This window comes from Suncus etruscus, chromosome 18, assembly GCF_024139225.1.
Source record: "Suncus etruscus isolate mSunEtr1 chromosome 18, mSunEtr1.pri.cur, whole genome shotgun sequence".
In the NCBI taxonomy this organism is placed as follows: domain Eukaryota; kingdom Metazoa; phylum Chordata; class Mammalia; order Eulipotyphla; family Soricidae; genus Suncus; species Suncus etruscus.
The window spans coordinates 16,365,322-16,384,191 of record NC_064865.1 but is presented as its reverse complement, the minus strand read 5'-3'; the positions used below and the strand labels follow the sequence as shown (position 1 = coordinate 16,384,191).

At 38.5% G+C, this 18,870-nt stretch overlaps 2 protein-coding genes across 2 annotated transcripts in view; one reads left to right on the top strand and one right to left on the bottom strand.

Annotated features, from left to right (window-relative positions):
* The window catches only part of SLC22A3 (solute carrier family 22 member 3), a 662,601-nt gene that overhangs the window by 517,985 nt on the left and 125,746 nt on the right, over nucleotides 1-18,870 (top strand). The gene's annotated exons all lie outside the window — the stretch shown is intronic.
* ADGRF5 (adhesion G protein-coupled receptor F5) overlaps nucleotides 1-18,870 on the bottom strand; it is an 87,787-nt gene that overhangs the window by 47,347 nt on the left and 21,570 nt on the right. Inside the window, exon 3 of the mRNA XM_049765319.1 lies at nucleotides 7,964-8,021. Within this exon, the coding sequence (XP_049621276.1) occupies nucleotides 7,964-8,021 (58 nt within the window). The remainder of the gene's footprint in view (nucleotides 1-7,963; nucleotides 8,022-18,870) is intronic.

The following is an 18,870-nucleotide window of genomic DNA, read 5'->3' as shown; positions in this document are numbered from 1 at the left end:
CACACATACAAATGAGATATAGGCATACTCTGCAGTGATCCAGGAAATGTCATTCTAGAAAGATAAAATAAGCATGAAAACAGCCCCAAAGTAGCTCATTTCATGACTTATTGGAGGAATAGCAAAAAATTGCCTTTTTACTCTTGTAGAAAAAGTACTTTCTTTTTCCTTTTATTTTGGGGGGGGGGTCACAACCGGCTGTGCTCAGGGGTTACTCCTGGATCTATGCTCAGAAATTGCCCCTGGCTAGCTCAGGGGATCTTATGGGATGCCAAGATTTGAACCACCGACCTTCTGCATGCAAGACAAACACTTTACCTCCATGCTATCTCTCCGGCCCCGAAAGTGTACTTTCTTAAGGTGCCTGCTTGCATGTGGTTTGATCCCTGACATTGCATAGTGTCTTCAAAGAGCCTTCACAAGTGAGTCCTGAGCACAGAGCCAGGAATAATCCATAAGCAATGATGTATGTAGGACAACCAACTCCCTCTTCTACAGCACCACCTTCAAAGAAGATATTGCCCTAGACTAGCTATGTCTTCTTGTCTAGACCCGGAACTATATCATGGTTCCATGACTCAACTCAACTTGGCACCATCTTGGCACCTTTCTTCCTTATAATGAATGCTCTGGAGAGAGGAGGGTTTCTGGATCCTCAACATCAGTACAAAAACATGGATATTTGAGATTGGAATAGAATCAGGAGTCCTCAAACTTTTTAAACAGGGAGCTAGTTCACTGTCCCTCAGACCATTGGAGGGTCTGACTATAGTAAAAACAAACTTATGAACGAATTCTTATGCACACTGCATATATCTTATTTGCAATGAAGAAACAAAACAGATACAAATACAACATGTGGCCCGCGGGCCATAGTTTGAGGACCACTGGATAGATTCTACTCACAGTCCTCATCAAAGTCCATTATTTAGGATAGAGATTCTAAATCCTATCTCCTATCTTCCCTAAACATACTTCAAAACTTGGGATAGTGACACTCCTATCCTCCTCTAGGCCCAGAAAACCAGGAAAACAGAGGACAAGTTCTAAGCACAGTGTGATTTCAGATACCCTTCTGCTGTCATCTTGGGACCATATGACTTTACACTGTTTAAAATGTTTTATTATTTTTCTTAAGTGCCTTTGGCATTTGTGTGGGTTGTTCTGCTGCTTGATTCTGTGTTGGAAGATAGAAAGGCCAGGTGTCACAGTGCCACGGATGGAGACCTATCAACAGGCCCAGGAGGCACAAACTGACCAGGATTTCCCTCTCTCTTTTCATAAATCACCACCCCCACATGCAAACTTATCTTAAAAAGACATTTATGGAAAGTTGGCTAGACTGCAACAAGCAGTTCTGGGTCTTAATCACAGCAGTTTAAGTAAATAATCCTGTTTCAGTCTGGCAACCTTAATGAGAACTCTGGCTTCTCAGCAGTGGAGACTAAAGAGATGCATAAATTACTGTAATTCCCCTTCTTGCAAAGTAAAAGGAAGGCTGCTGAGTCTAAGCAAAAGAAATGTCAAGCTGGTTCCTTACCCTTGACCAATAAAGACAAAGTTCTTTATTAGGGGTGACTTGAGGGGTAGGGTGTTGTTTCTTGCCCTTCATCCAATAGCAGGTAAATATAGAAAGGTAACTGCTTTTCTGCTTGCCTTTTTCCCCCCACATATTCTAATAGGTGACAATTTAGCAGTATCCTCCATGTTGAATCAAACCATTGCTCAAAAAATTTTGTAAAACCTCATGTCCTCCGAAGGACTACTTATTCAAGGACATTCATAGCATTTTGTTATACCTAGCAGATATAGATGAAGGTAGGGGAAGGGCTATGTAATTAAATATTGGTCTATAGAGTCCAGTGAAATGAAAAGTCTACTATCTCCTTATTCAATCCACTCATTAATCCATTTTATATTAAGGTTTTCTATTAAGAAAAATGACAGAAGTACCACTTATTTTTTACAAAGTTGCTCCAAAATAATCCAATGGCATCTGATAGACAGAAATCAGAAACACATGTTGGAAACATGTCTGAATCATGAGCTTGGACTCCTGAAGGGACTAGAGTGGAACACCTTTTTGACCTGAGCAGATGATTTCACTTTTGTGAGCCACACCTAACTCATCTGTAAATGAAGGTTGATATTTTCTTTCTCAAACTATGATTAAGGAGTTAGGATACTGTGGGGAAAACCTTTGTAAACTGTCCAGTCTAGAAGACCATGTTGAAGCAACCAGTATGAAGACTAATATAGATTGCATCCAACAGCAATCAGTACATATTTGCTGGTTCATCAAGAAAAACTAGTGTTTTTTTAATCAGCCCTCACCTTTGAGACAGTAAGTAAAGCAACCACCAAACCAGTAAATGGAAATGAAAAATTAAAGAATAAAGTACTCCCAACATTAAGATCAATCATAAAATTAAACTCAAACAGCATGCCCAGAGTACACAACCTCTCACAGCACTTTGCCACCAGCGCTGGTTACTCAAAGCACTAAATACCACGTTATTGCACGAAAAATCATAGCAACAAAATCTCCCCAGTCCATATCTCAACCTGGAAAATGCTCAGCATTTCCTGAACACAGAGGGGGTGTGGGGGTGTGGGGGTGGGGGGAAGCCAGCATACCCAGAGCCAGGTCTCTACAAAGGTCAGGATTTCCACACCAGTAGTCAGCAACTCAGTGTATTCAAAGCTTAGCTCTGACTAAAAAGATATTAAAATGTAAGCATTGCCAACTCAGCCAGGGCTGGTACACCCTGAATCCCTTTTTTTGGCACTTTGTCCCCACAATCTATTGCTTTTGAAGCTGAAGTACTAATGGGGGATCTTCAGTTTTGTGTCTCGGATACCTATTCAATGGAGCTCAAGGAGTTGGTATACAAATGAGCTTGTAACACGATATGTATTAATTCTAATAAATAAGAAACTACTATTTGGGGCCGGAGAGATAGCATGGAAGCAAAGTGTTTGCCTTGCATGCAGAAGGATGGTGGTTCAAATCCCGGCATCCCATATGGTCCTCTGAGCCTGCCAGGAGTGATTTCTGAGCGTAGAGTCAGGAGTAACCCCTGAGCACTGCCGGCTGTAATCCAAAAATCAAAAAAAAAAAAGAAAGAAAAAAGGAAGAAAAAGAAGAAAAAAAAAGAAGAAACTTCTATTTGCAGTTCCCTGTACAGAATTTTCATAGAATGGAATTTCAGGCTTATCTGTGAACTTTCCAAATAAATTTGTTATCCAAATCTGTTTTGTGTCTTGCAGGTATTATCAGGACATAGTTTTGGATGCTTTAATACATACATACATAGAAATTTGTATGATGTAAGCATATAGTTGTTATATATACATATCATATTATGTTTTCCTAAGGCTAGTTTTTCCTATTTCCTTAACAACAATAATTCAAAAGCAAAAGTCTGTTTCTGCTATTTCAGTGAACAAAATCCTCATAGACGATCATGTCTCTTGTGGCTATGTGATCTATTGAAGCCACATGACTGACAAATTAACTTTAGAAAGAAGTCTACCATACTATGAAAGTAAATATAGCTATTAACCCTATAGCAACTCAGCTATTTTTTTTATTCAGTGAGGCTGGCCTCAGTTCAATTCCTAACTCCAAATGCTCCCCTAAGCATGGAGTCAGTATTATGTCCCCTGTAAGCCAGGTGTGGCTTCGATGATCATTCCATCCCAAATTCCTGGTGTCCCACATGGCTGGCTACTTTACTGACATCTGTGTCTGTGATCCCTGGGGCCACAAATTATTTCTGACCACACTACAGGCAGGTGTGTATAAACACTACAAAAGGGGTGCATGCTCCAGCACTTGCAGAATATGAGGGCTCCACAGTCAGGAGGTATAATCTCCAGAGAGCACATGTGGGAGCACAACTAAGAGAAGGCAGGTCTCAGTGAGCATAGAAATCAAGGGAGCAAATACCACAAAATGTGCGAGCATCACCATCATGCAGCAACAATGAGTGAATGGGGACAAGAAAAGAGTAAAAGGCAAATGATTATCTAATTAAATGATGGGATAGGAAATTTCTTTTGAGGATTCTATTTCCATCAAAAATTGAGTTGCCTCCTTTCTGCATTTAAGGACCCAGAAAACAAGCTGAATACATTTGTGGAAGGATACATACTCTGGAAATGAGAGCCCAAACCTAACCCTTATTTAGCCCTCAAAGCAGAACATATGTCTTAAGAGATTTTGCTATAGCTACCCCACTGCTTCTTTTATTCAAAATTTTACTGAAGAATAATGTTCTTCATTGCAACTTCCACTCTAGCTATTTGCAGCCTAATGCCAGGACTTTTCCACTGTCATGTCTTACTTCAGAGATTTTGTAAAAGTACCAAGACCAATTCATCTCTCACAGATGATGGGTTAAGTCATTAACACTTCCAAAATCTCTGTAGAGCCCCAGGAATATGTACAATAAATGGAAAACATGTTTTATATAGAGATTTATCATCATCATGATTGTTTTTAATGAAAGCATTCTGGAAAAATTTGGAATGTTAAGTCCTTAGATGTAAAAGTGATTTCCTCCCTAAGGGCTGCATCTCACACTGATGGCCTGGGCATAAAGCAGACTCAGAAACACAGGAAGACCTGATTTTTCTGCTATCCTCTCACCAACTGCCCTTGAAGAAACTGGCAGCCTAAGCCCTGGTGAGGAACTTGGTAAAAATCTGCAACAAAAACTCACACACACCTAGTTTGATTTTTTAGTTTAGTTAGGGAAATAACTACATTTTGAACTGTCCTAATAACGAGAATGTATGAGGAAAATGGAGAGCCTGTCTAGAGTACAGGTGGGGGTCGGGTGGGGAGGAGGGAGACTTGGGACATTGGTGATGGGAATGTTGCACTGGTGATGGGTGGTGTTCTTTACATGACTGAAACCCAAACACAATCATGTATGTAATTAAGGTGTTTAAATAAATTAAAAAACAAACAAACAAACAAAAAAGAATTTGCCTGGGGGCCGGCGAGGTGGCGCTAGAGGTAAGGTGTCTGCCTTTGCAAGCGCTAGCCAACGAAGGACCGCGTTTCGATCCCCTGGCGTCCCAAAAAAAAAAAAATGTATTTCAGGGACTGGAGTGATAGCATGGAGGTAGGGTGTTTGCCTTGCATGCAGAAGGATGGTGGTTCAAATCCCAGCATCCCATATGATCCCTCGAGCCTGCCAGGAGCGATTTCTAAGCATAGAGCCAGGAGTAACTCCTGAGTGCTTCTGGGTATGACTACCCCAATAAAAGTATTTCACTATACAAAATTGAGACATCTGATGTAGTTCCTGTCATGCAGTGCAGGTGCAGGGGTCTCAAACTCAATTTACCTGGGGGCCGCAGGAGGCAAAGTCGGGGTGATCCTTGAGTGCAAAGTCAATAGTAAGCCTTGAACATGGGGGTGTGTGACCCAAAAAACTAAAACAAAACAAAACAAAACAAAACAAAAAACAAAAAAAGATTCCTCTTAGGGCAGGGCCACAAAATGTTGTACCGAGGGCCAGAAACGGCCCGAGGATTGTGAGTTTGAGATCCCTGTTAGGGTTATCAGAGATAGGATAGAATTAAGGCTGCTTGCTTTAAGGTGCAGGAAGTGCTGTCTATGTATAGACCACTTTGGAGAGGAGGAAGAGGAAAAGAGGTGAGGATCCCACAAATACAACTCAAAACTAAAAGGAGAAAATAAAAGTAAGGGGAAAGAATAGAAACTGTAAGTGGCATTACTTTGAAGTGAGTATTTGGAGCTTTAACAACAGTCTCATTCAAGCACCCAGTAACAGTTGGATCTGATTACCAAATGTGGGAGGGGCTCTTACTGATACCTAGATACTGACCTCAGGATTAGCTACACACATTGGCAACCCTTAAGAACAAAACATTGAGTACCTCAAGTTGCAACATACTCACCAAGCAACTTATTCATAATGCTATGAGCTCAAAGAAAACCCTCCCATAGTGCCAATTCAAAGAAAACCATTTTAATCATGTGCATTTTTCTAATACCCTGCCATTTATATATTTTCTATGTAAAAGAAACGTAAGTTGTCTATGCACCCCCCCCACCTTATAGACCTTCTACTTTCTAGATTAGTGCTTTCAACCTTTTTCCAACCATGACCCCATTCTGACATTGATTTCTTCCTTTGGCATATATATTTTAATCTTGGGCCTCTAGTCTTACGTTGTAGTACCCCATTTGTGCGATTTTCACCTGTGGCCCATGGTATATCTGTGGTGTCCACAGAGGGTATATGCACTCCAGTTGAAAAATACTATTCTAAGCACTTGGTGAGAGTGAACCAAAAGACTCAGCAATGGGAAGGTATTCTCTGGTCTTGAAAAACGACAGTGGAGAGATATAAGTTTTCTTCATTTTTTTTGCATCATTAAGAAGTGGGATAGATACATGTCATGTGACAGAGATGAAGAAAGTATATGGGAGCTCCAGAAAACTTATATGGCAAGCAGAAAGCAAAATTATTTCACTATATTGTAACCAATAAGAAGCTAGAGGAACAGATAAAAGGCAATCAGAATCCAAGAAAAGAAGATTCTCAAAAAAAGCTATAAAAAGTTTTACATGCAGGATCTCACTTAGGTGTGTTTCCCAGGCAAAGAATGAGTATTGATTACTATGTAAAAGGGGCACAAATGAAAAGGAAATAGTGATTAGCTGGAAATCTAATAAAACTCTGCTTTTGGAATTTACCTACCAAACAGCTGGTAGATAATAACAGCAAAATGACAAAATCAAATTGATGCTTTTGAATAGCAGCTGTGATGTAAGTAGAAAAATTTGGCCCCAAGAAAATTTATTCTGTAAATGTACACACACAGCTTTAGGTTTCAGAATTCCACAGGCTTTTAATTGTCACATTCTTTCAAAGAATAGAGCTTTCTATTTACCAGGCTACTTCTTTGAAATTTAGTAAGAAAATGAGTAGAAAAGAAATTTAACCTTGACCTGAATTTATTCCATGAAATAAAGAATGAAATATGAGAAGAGATTAAGGAGAGGGTATACAATGGAAGGCTGCTGTGTCAGTAGTGGATGACACTTGAGATAGTCATGGAAAGACCTCTAGAATATGAGGAACTTTAATAGAAAGAGGGAGGATTGCAACCGATAGCTAAGATCTTTTTATTGCCATTTGATGAGAGTCTTTTGATTACTTCTAGAGATTGAACTTGAAAATATGCTTGGAAACTGAAGTTTGATTATTATCCTTTAAAGTTATAGCAAATGTCATTTGGTGAAACTTAAAGGAATAAATTACCTCTTAGAAGAAGCAGGCCAAGTGTCCACCCTATGAAACCATGACAGCTACACTCATCACCCACTATCACTGCTTTAATCATGGCCCAGCTTCACCACTTAACCTCGAATCTCTGCAGAGACACCAAGCTGAGCAAAATTCTAAATATGCTAGTATTTGGGCTGATGTCACCAGAATTTTTGTGGAGTAAGTACAGGCACCCTCCTCTTGCCTTTTTATACTTCTAGCAGACCTGTCAGCTGAAACCATACCCCGTAAAAAAAAGCAATTTTAGCTTGGAATCCGGATCTGCATGGCTGCATATGCAGCGGCACCACTCCTAATTTATCAATGCTTTTATTCCAGTAGGAACACAAAATTTAGACCAAAAAAGCATTGAATTTGAAGACATATAATATTCAGAAACAAAACAAGTAATGTAGAAAGGTCAAATAGCAGCAAGAGCCTACCTAGTAAACTTCAGACAATTATGAGATACAATAATTTTCAAAAATTTTCTTGGTGCCATACTTTTTTCTACTTTGTTACTTTACTTTTTTTCAACAATTTCATTATTACTCACCTGTAAACAAATGTATTATTATCAATTACATAATACACGGTATTTAAATATTTATTTTAAAATAATAAATTGTCCAAGTATAGAGATTACGTACCTGCTCGCTTCTGCCTCGGTGACAACTCTTCTGTCAGTTCATGTCCATGAAGACTTGTCTAGAACATTTTAGAAAATTACCAATTAGTGTTGGAGACATATTTCCTTTTTATCTAATTTATTTTAGATGCTGTGGTTTATAGAACTGTTAATGGTAGGATTTCATGCGTCAAAAAAAAAAAATAACATCATACCATTTCCATCAGAATGTATGCTTTCCTTGACTATGTGTCAATGTTCTTATCCCACATTTCCCCATTGTGGAAAACTTCCTACTGAAGACCAGTTTCCAAGTGCTGTTGCCTTTGGGCATTTTTCATACTTTACTAACTTTATGTCCTGAATATGAGAGAGATGATTTTTGTCTGTTGCTCTCCTTCTGACTAAATTCACACAGCATGATACTCTTCAGATCCATCCACTTAACATTTTCTTATACCTAATTCCTGATCCACTGTTTATATATGCCATAGTTCCTTTTTTATTTTATCTGTCCCTTTACATTCTTTTTTTAACATAATAATTTTTTTAAAAAAAATCCCATCACCAATGTCCCAAGTGTCCCTCCTCCCCACCCCACACAGGCCTGTACTCTAGACAGGCTTACAACTTCCCTCATTTAGTCACATTTTGTTATGATGGTTCTCAGTGTAATTATTTCTCTGACTGCACCATCACTCTCTGTGGTGAGCTTCATGTCATGAGTTGGACCTTCCAGATTCCTCAAGTTTGTCTCTGAGAATCATTACACAAATGTCTTTTATTTTTCTCAATAGATGAGTGAAACCATTCTGTGTTTATCTCTCTCCCTCTGACTTATTTCACTCAGCATAATAGATTCCATATACATTCATGTATAGGAAAATTTCATGACTTCATCTCTACTGACAGGTGCATAATATTCCATTGAATATATGTACCACAGTTTCTTTAGCCATTCATCTATCGAGGGGCATCTAGGCTGTTTCCAGAGTCTGGCTATTGTAAACAGCGCTGCAATGAATATGGGTGTGAGGAAGGGATTTTGCATTGTATTTTTTTGTTCCTAGGGTATATCCCTAGGAGTGGTATACTTGGATTGTATGGGAGCTCAACCTCCAGCTTTTGGAGGAATCTCCATAACTTTCCATAAAGGTTGGACTAGAGAGCATTCCCACCAGCAGTGAATAAGAGTTCCTTTCTCTCCACATCCCTGCCAGCACAGGGATGCCATAGTTTCTTTATTCAGTTATCTGTTCTCAGACACTTGGGATAGTTTGGGGCTTTTGTCAAATATAAATCGTGCTGCTATGAAAATAGGAGTATAAAAAACTCCTGAATTAAGTTTTTAGGCCCTTACATGAAGAAATGTAATTGCAGAACCAGAGTGATAGCACAGAGATAGGGCGTTTGCCTTGCACACAGCCAACCTGGGTTCTACTCCTGGCATCTCATCTGGCCTCCCCAGCCTGCCAAGGGTGATTTCTGAGTACAGAGCCAGGAGTAACCCCTGAGTATAGCCTGATGTGGTCTAATCCCTCCCAAAAAAGTAATTTCTGGGTCACAATTAAACTTAATTCCTAGATGTATGTGTGTGCGTGCATGCGTGCGTGCGTGCGTGCGTGCGTGCGTGCGTGTGTGTGTGTGTGTGTGTGTGTGTGTGTGTGTGTGTGTATCTGTCTGTCTGTCTGTCTGAGAGCTGTCGATTTTGTTTTCTAGAAAATCTAGCCTTGTGGTCATTCTTACTAGCAGTGAGTGGAGGTGCTTTTCTCCAAAATTCACCTACACTGGCTATTTTTGTTGCTTTTGTGTTTTCGTTGTTTGTGATGTGTGCCAATCATATTGGTATTTTGATATGAATTTTTCTGATGTTAAGTGCATTGCAGAGTACTTTTTTTCATATACCTTTTGGTCATATTTGAGAAAGTTTCTGTTCATCTTCCATTTTTAATTGGTCTTCTTTGTTTTGTTTTTTGTTACTCTTCTACCAGTACTTTATATATCTTAAATATAAACATTGTCAGATATTTGTGGGCAGATATTTTCTCCCAATCTGTAGAAAATCTTTATATTGTGATCATTTCCTTTGTGGTACAGAAGCACCTTGGTTTGATGTGGTCCTGTTTGTTTATCTCCTCTTCTGTTTGATTTTTTTAAATGACATTGAATAATTGAAGATACCTTTATATTTAATGTTAAGTGTTCTACTGATGTTTTTTGGTATAATTTATGGATTCAAGTCTTATATCTAGATATTTAGTCCACTTTAATTTAGATTTTGTGAATGTGGTAGTAAGAGCTCTAAATTAATTTTTAGTTACATGTGATTTCCCCAACACCTAATATTTGTTGAAGAAGCTTTTCTTGTCTACAACACACTTTTTGTTCCTTTGTCAAAGATTAACTGTTTATAGGCTAAGTGTCTAGACTCTCCCTTTTATTTCATTGATATGAAATTCTATCTTTACTGCAGTAGTACACTGTTTTGATTGCAGCAGCTTTATAGTATAGTATACTTAGAGGTTGGTAGACATACTTAAATGACAGCTGCCTTTTCACATACTCCAAATTGTTAGAGGAAGGATCTGGATTACCTCCTTTCTTGTGCCAATTGGATACTTGGCAAATAGTAGCTGAATTATGGAGAAAATAAAATGGAACTGCCTTTTTAGTGGAACCTGATAATTCAGTTTCTAGATCCATGAAACAGAAGTAGTCAATATATTTAATAATTTCTCATAGTTCTTGAGTCCTTTAAAAATGTAAATTGCTGTGTTCTTATCCAGTGCTCTTTGCAGAAGACTTAAACCCTGAGTCATCCCAGTGACCTTTTCCACAACCTCATTAATGCTTCTCAATACTCAGTTGTGTACTGTGTTGTTATATTATTTGTTTTTAGAAATTATTTTCTCCTCCTTTTATTCTTTTTCTTTTAGATGGCCCTATTGTTGCTATCAGTGGCAGGGGTTTTGATATCTATCTCTAGAGACAAACTGCCTAGGAACAAGACTGACCATTTGCTAAATATGAAATCTTAAGAAACTTACATTCTCTGAGCTTCAGTTTCTATTATTTTGTAAAATAGATTAATACTACTGACCTCATTAGGTTGTGGGAAGATTTGAGTAAACTGTTATATTATATATATTTTAGTTTAGCTTAGTTTTGTGGCTGTACTCAGCAGTGATCATGTGTCACTCCTGGATTTGTACTCAAAAATGACTCATGGCAGGCTCCAAGGACTAGACAAGAGATGCTGATGTTCAAACCTGGGTCTGCTGTGTGCAAAACAAATGTCCTGCCCACTGTGCTATAGCTCTGGCTCCAATGACACATCTCTTGATGATTAGCTATCTCTTAATGAATAGTAGTTAAGATTAGGAACTCAAACATTAAGTTTGAATCCTGACTCCATTATCAAATTGCTGCGTGATTTTAGGGAAGTTACTTAACTTTTAAGCACCTCAATACTTACCTATCACATTAGGATTAAAAATAATCAACTTCTGGGGCCAGAGTAGTGCGCAGTGGGTAAAGCATTGCATGTAACTGACCTGAGTACCACTCCTGGCATCCCATATGGTCCTCTGAATCTGCCAGGAGTGATTTCTGAGAACAGAGTCAGTAGGAACCCCTGAATGTCACTGGGTATGGCCCCAAACCAAAAAAAAAATTAACTTCATTGCTGTGAGTATAAAATTACTAATACAATTCAAACCTTAGTGATAGAGCAAGCACTTGCCTAGAACAGGATATCATACTGATCTGGGGCATCATTTCCATGAGTTGTGACAAGAATCCCTCTGTTGGGAGAATGCTGTTTGCTTCATTTATGTAAAGTTCACCATGTTCATCATGTGGCTTCTTTGTTTAAGAGTTGATGTCAACTGACTTTGCTGTCGTGATCATTGCCTACTCCACAGTTCGGGAGACAAGGATGACATTGGTGTCTTGCCTTAACCTAACATAAGTTTCTCTACTCATCCTGTTCATTCTGCTTCCAGGTGTGCCTTTCTGTTATGTTGTTTTCCTGTTGTGTTTTTTTCTTTATATATAAACAATATCTATTTATATAATATATATTTTAATACAGATTAAAATATATACTATTATATATTTGGTCATAGCCAGCTATGCTCAAAGGTTGTTCCTAGTTCTGCACTCAGGAATCACTTCTGGTGGTTCTGGGGAAACATAAGTGGTACTGAGTATTGAACCTGGGCTAACCACATGCAAGGCAAGCATCTTACCTGCTGTACTATCTCTGAAGTCTCCTGTTAATAATTTTTTATTTGAAATATTTCTTTTTTACTTTTTTAATAATAATTTTTATTTTGACCAAAGTGGATTGCAAATCATTCACAGTAGTATTAATTTTTATACAAAATCATTTCAACATTCTGAAGAAGTGTCCCTTCCTTGAAGTCTCCCCAAATAAGCTTGTATCTCCTAGGATATGTCCATTTCTTTCTTTTTGGTTTTTGGGCCACACCTGGCAGTGCTCTGGGGTTAATCCTAGTTCTGCATCAGAAATCGCTCCTGACAGGCTTCGGGGATCATAGGAATGCTGGGGATCAAACCTGTGTCAGTCCTGGGTCAGCTGCTTGCAAAGCAAACATCTTACTGTTGTATTATCGCTTTGGCTTCCGAGGGTATGCCCTTTGCCATAAACTTTATATAATTATGAACCCATTGAGACAGAGTTACTTCTGCATTCTGTTGGATCAACCTTAATTATCAGTCTTAGAAATAATACACATAACAAAAATAATTGTTTTTAAGTCATACTCAGTACCCCATCCCACATACTTTTAGATGCTTTGACTCTCATGACTAAGACCTCTACTGATATCACCAACATTTCAATGATGAGAAAGTACAGTCAACAGAGAAATCACAAAGACCTTTATAAAGTCACAAAGTCTTTTAGTGGTATTCACAACTCATTTCATTCTGGTTCCAAAGTTTACATTTAGCATAAGATAAAAGTACTACTTCATATTATCAGGAAATACCCACAAACTGTGTGTTTATCTCACTGACCAGTTTCTCTTCTCTGACATCTCTCTTTTTAATTTATCTATTGCCTCCTTCTACCCACTCCTTAAAAAATATAATATTAAAACCCACAAAAGCTGGAGTAGGAACTGTGTGCCCATCAGTTCATAAATGTTCTTAGTGAAATGAATTTAAGAGTGATGAATGATGGCTGGAATTTCAAAGCCCACTTCTGGGTGTATTTGCAATATGATTAATTATATAGCTGCACTGAAATGTGCAGGAACTGAGAAGGAATAAAATCATCAAGGCATGTGGCTGGTTCCTGCCTTGCTTCCCCTAGAGCCCCCTTTGGCTCTGTGCCCAGGCTCTAGAAAGGCTTTTGCACTGCATTCCTGTGCCCATCTCCCTAGGGACCTGGAAGTGGGGGGGAGGGTAGAAGTCACTGGGAAGACACTTCTGCTAACTTTTCATGAACTTAGATCTGAAGGTACCTCATCAGCCAAAGAGAAGATCACCACTGAGGGTCACTATGAGATTTTTTTTTTTTCATTTTCTCCATTTTCCAGTAGGACTATGGAAAGAGAGATTTGTAACTGCAACTGCAGTTGTATAATTAATTCAAATATTATTTCCATTCTTGGGTTCAAATCTGTTTTATTTCTTTTATTAGTATTATACAGTTTTGGCTGCTGCAGCTTTATAGTATACTTTGGGGTTGATAGACATATTTAAATGTCATCTGTCTTCTCACATGCTTCAAAGTGTTAATGCTACTTCTTTGTCTTGGTCACCTACTGGCTTTTAATTATTTTGATTTTTAGGCCACATTTGGTAGCACTCAAAGGTTATTCCTGACTCTGCACTCAGGAAATATTCCTGGCAGTACACAGAGGTTCATAAGGAATACCAGAGGTTTAACCCAGGTCAGCTGCTTTAAGGCAAGTGCCCTACCCACTTATTGAATTTTTCTGTGTAGTGAGGATTGAAAAATTTAATGAGAGGGGGTGGTATTGGTGGTGGGAATGTTGTATTGGTGAAGGGGGGTGTTCTGTTTATGACTGAAACCCAACTACAATCATGCTTTTAATCATGGTGTGTCAATAAAGATTTTATATATTAAAAAAAAAGAAAACTTTTATTGAGCTCTACTTTTTGTTTTGAGCCTTATCATCATTTGGGACAGAAGAGAGAATAAAAACCAGTTTGAAAACAGTACTACTTTCAAAGCATTCCTTCAGTAAGAGCAGATACCTTTAACCTCTTTCAGATGCCCAAGAGTGCCAAGAGCTGGTTGTCTAGCCATGTGAACTGTTTTCTAATAAGTCAGACATTGGGGTCACACTGAGAACTCATTTTCTCTATTTCTAATGGAAAATACCTTATTGTAATTTGTTCTAAGACTCCTTTTCTTAACAGATTAAAGTGGTATTCTTGTCCTTTAAATTCATCATATAGGGGGCTGAGAGATAGCATGGAGGTAGAGCATTTGTCTTGCATGCAGAAGGATGGTGGTTCAAATCCTGGCATCCCATATGTCCCCCAAGCCTGCCAGGAGCGATTTCTGAGCATAGAGCCAGGAGTAACCCCTGAGCACTGCCGGTGTGACCCAAAACCCAAAAAAATAAATTGTAAATTCGTCATATAAAAGTGCTGTGTGCAGCAGAGGTGTATGTCCAGTGGGCTCACCAGTCTTGCCTTACTGAATTCTCATGTGACTCCAACATGACTCCCAAATCCCTATATTTTGGGTGCTGAAGAGCAATGTTTGAGTAATGACCCTGCCTGGCTTTTAATGCTTAGCTGAGTATTTAGTTTAGACTAGAAAACAGCCTTCACTCAGACATCCCCTTTAGTCCATAAAGGGATCCCCAAATGGAAATCTGAGAGGCAATGTTTAGCTCCCTTCAGGTGGATTTCCTGATAGATAAGCTTCAACTGTAAGACACCAGATCATCAATTCCTGGAAAAGTCCCACCTATTGGACATGATGACTTCACACAAATAAGGTAGGGTGGGCAGGGCAGGGGAGGAATTCATTAAAAGTGGTTATGTATAGCAGGAATGAGATGTGACCTTTTATGTGTTAAAAAAAATCCTATGAGTCAATGGCAAATAAGATTGTCTGGAAAGATCCAGCTGCTGCTAAAACTGAACTGTTCTAAAGCCCTGCCACTCACTACTCTTTATCTTAGCTGAAATTTGATATTTTTGCCTCCAATTTAGATCATTATCTCAAAAATCATCTGCTAAAATTTGTCCTCACCTAAGTATGCTAACACCAGCCTATTCATTCTAAAATATTAATTTGTATATTTAACTAGGAAATGCAACTACATAACCTTAAGTACTTGTTCTATGCTTTTTAGAGGGATAAAACAATGGGTAGGTATATAATTCTCACAACATTCGTTGAAAACATGAGGATGAGAGGAAAAGGTACAGGGAGATTTGTTGATGTAATGGTAATTGAACTGGGACATGTCCCTTGGACACCTCACCGGTGACATCTGGACTGGACTTGCCCTTGAATTGGATCTGGACATGTCCCTGGATATGCTCTATGGGCATGGTCCTACGTCACTGCTGTATAAAAAGACAAACCTTGACAGTTGCAGGGTAATGCCTGCAGGTAATGCCTGGAGTAATGCCTGCAGGCCCATGGGGTACTGGCATCTGAGAGATGCTGCCTGCTCTGTCTCTGTTTCTGTATCTCTCTCCCTCTCTCTCTCCAATGCAGATCTACAGGTCTCTCCTGGTGGGTGAATTTCTCTCTCTCTCTCTCTCTCTCTCTCTCTCTCTCTCTCTCTCTCTCTCTCTCTCTCTCTCTCTCTCTCTCTCTCTCAGAAAACCCCTGGGAGCAGCAGGCTTCAGACTTTGGGTGAGAATAAAATGACACTTGGTTTCTATTTCTTTCTCCTTTCTTCCCTCTCTCTCTCCTGGGCTGCCCTGGTGGCAGAAGTACCTGGGCAGCTACAGCAGTTGGAGACTAAACTTTGCACTGCATTTCTAAAGATAGTGAAGTGTCACAGCAAGACCTTAGACTTGCATGTCCAAAATAAAAATCTATAACCTTGCTGTTTACTTAAGAGTGTAGCTGTTGAAGGTAGTTCAAAGGTAACTTGTCAGAAACCAATATTCTCACTCAGACTTTCTGAATTAAAATGGGCATTTTAATTTTTCCATTTGAACCAATCTTTCTATTGAAGTTTTAGAAATTGTATTAACACACTTTAAATATATATCATCCCACATGTTATAATGTTATAGCAACATTATTCACAATTGTCGAAGGGTGAAAGCAGACTGTCTATTGATAGTTAAACAGCTGAACAAAATGTAGTCTATAGGGGCCGGTGAGGTGGCGCTAGAGGTAAGGTGTCTGCCTTACAAGCACTAGCCAAGGAAGGACCGCGGTTTGATCCCCCGGCGTCCCATATGGTCCCCCAAGCCAGGGGCAATTTCTGAGCGCTTAGCCAGTAGTGACCCCTGAGCATCAAATGGGTGTGGCCCGAAAAAAAATGTAGTCTATATATACAATGGATTATTATTCAACTTTAAGAAAGGAAGAAAATTCTGGGGCATATTACACCACAGTTACAATTTTAGAAAGTGAAATAAGATAGCCAAAAATTTCAAATTATATGTTATATGTGATCTCACTTACATGTGGTCTTCAGAAGAACCCAAAGCATAAAGATGTAAAGAAGAAAGAGGAGCTGGGAAGAGGAGCTATTATTTAACAGGAATAAATTTTTCAGTTTTCAAGACAAAACTTGCAAAAGCAGAGATATTTGCATAACAAAGTGAAGAATATTAGTTACTAATGCTTAACCATATGCTTTAGAATAATCAAGATGACCAAGTATAGCTGGATGTCACCCCCAAATAAAAGCAACAGCAATAAAGTTCAAGATAATAAGTATTACATGTGTTTCACCACTATGCAAAGGAAAAATCTATCACTGTATAATGCATGGAAAATCATGAAAGGGCACCTGAGTGTGGATAAAATACCCTTTCAATATGATTGTGGGTAAGGTGCTTGCTTGTCTTATATGCTATTGACCTAGGTTCTATCCTCAGGTAAAACCATATCTATGGTCCCTAAACAACATGAGGAGTGACCATTGAGCACAGATGGTGTGGCCCAAAGATTATAAATAAATAAAATAAAAGAATGAAAGGTTAGTTGGAGGAAGCTAGGTCTCTTAGCATGGTGTAAACTATAGGGACTCAAATGTCCCTTACCAATGGGGTTGTTTTGCCTTTAAGGGGAACAAAGACTTATATTGAAGGCAGGTAAATGGAGAAATGTGGGTCCTTTCAATATGTGCCCAAAATTTCAAGGAAAATAAGATTCAAATTTTGTAAGCAAACCTAGAATTTCATTGATTTATTCTCTAAGCAACCTGGTCCTTAAGCAGATGGAGGAGATAAATTTTTTGCTAGGGACACCATAGTGAGGGTAATTTAGCACAATGGGACAGTCCACATCTGACCCCATCCACAAATAGTGAGAAAAAAAATAAACATAGATTTCTTCAAAGAAGAAATACAGATGGGCAAAAGGCACATAAAAATGTCTTCATATCACTAATAACCAGAGAAATATAAATCGAAACAATGAGATATCATCTCATACCACAAAGACTGGCATATGTCACAAAGAACAAGAACAACCCAGGATGTGTGGATGTGGAGAGAAGAAAATCTCATTAACTGCCAATGGGAATGCATACTAGTTTTTCCAGTCTTTTGGAAAAAAATATTAAAATTGTACTAAAAAGTAGAAATTGAACATCTGTTTGATTTAGTATCACTCCTAGTGATCTACCCTAGGAACCATAAAATAACACAATACAGAAAAGCCCTTTGCATTCCTATGTTCATTGCAACACTATTTATAGTAATCAGAATCTGGAGGCAACCCATGTGCCAAAAAACAGATGACTGGCTAAAGAAACTGTGGTACATATATATATATACACAATGGAATACTCTGCAGCTGTTAGGAAAATGAAGCCATAAAATTTGCTTATACATGAATGAACATGGAGAGTATTATCCTGAATGAAATGAGTCAGAGGGAGAAAAAATAGATATAGAATGATCTCACTCATTTGTTGGAATATAAGGAAAACGGATAATATAGTGATAATATCAAAAGCCAATAGACAAGAGGACCAAGAGGACCAGTCCACTGCCTTGAATTCCAGGAAGCTCTAACATCATTGCTGAGATGGTCTCAAGATATAGCTCTCTCTAGTAGTGCCTGATGTATCTGGATCTCTCGACTAACTGTGAAGCCATAGGAAGGCTCAGTGTTTCTCTCTTCTGCTCAAAGAGGCAAACACTGCACAGGAGAGTAAACTCCCAGTCCTGGATTTTGGGATGAAAAGAAATACAATATATGCCTCCCAAGTCAGGAGAGGGCAAAAAGAAATATCAAAAAACATAGGCCAAATAATCAAAGACTGAAATGAAAGAAAGGCATAAAAATCACAAAACCAGGGGCCAGAGTGATAGCACAGAAGTAGGTCATTTGCCTTAGACACAGAAGGACGGTGGTTCGAATCCTGGCATCCCATATGGTCCCCTGAGCCTGCCAGGAGCAATTTCTGAGTGTAGAGCTAGGAATAACCCCTGAACGCTGTCAGGTGCGACCCCCTCAAATAGTAAAATCACAAAACCAAATCCTAAAAGTAAAAATAAAAAGGCATTTCTGACACTAATAGTGAATAAACTATACTACTATAATTAAGTCAGATTGTCTTTGAAAATAAAAATAGCTATAAACATTTCTGTAACTATGGTGCTTAAATAAAGAAATTATTTTTAAAAAGAAAAGTGGTGGGAGCTTCTCAAGCATGTATTTATAGAGAACTACAAAAGCAAGTGATATATTGAAGGTTAAAGATAAATAAATGG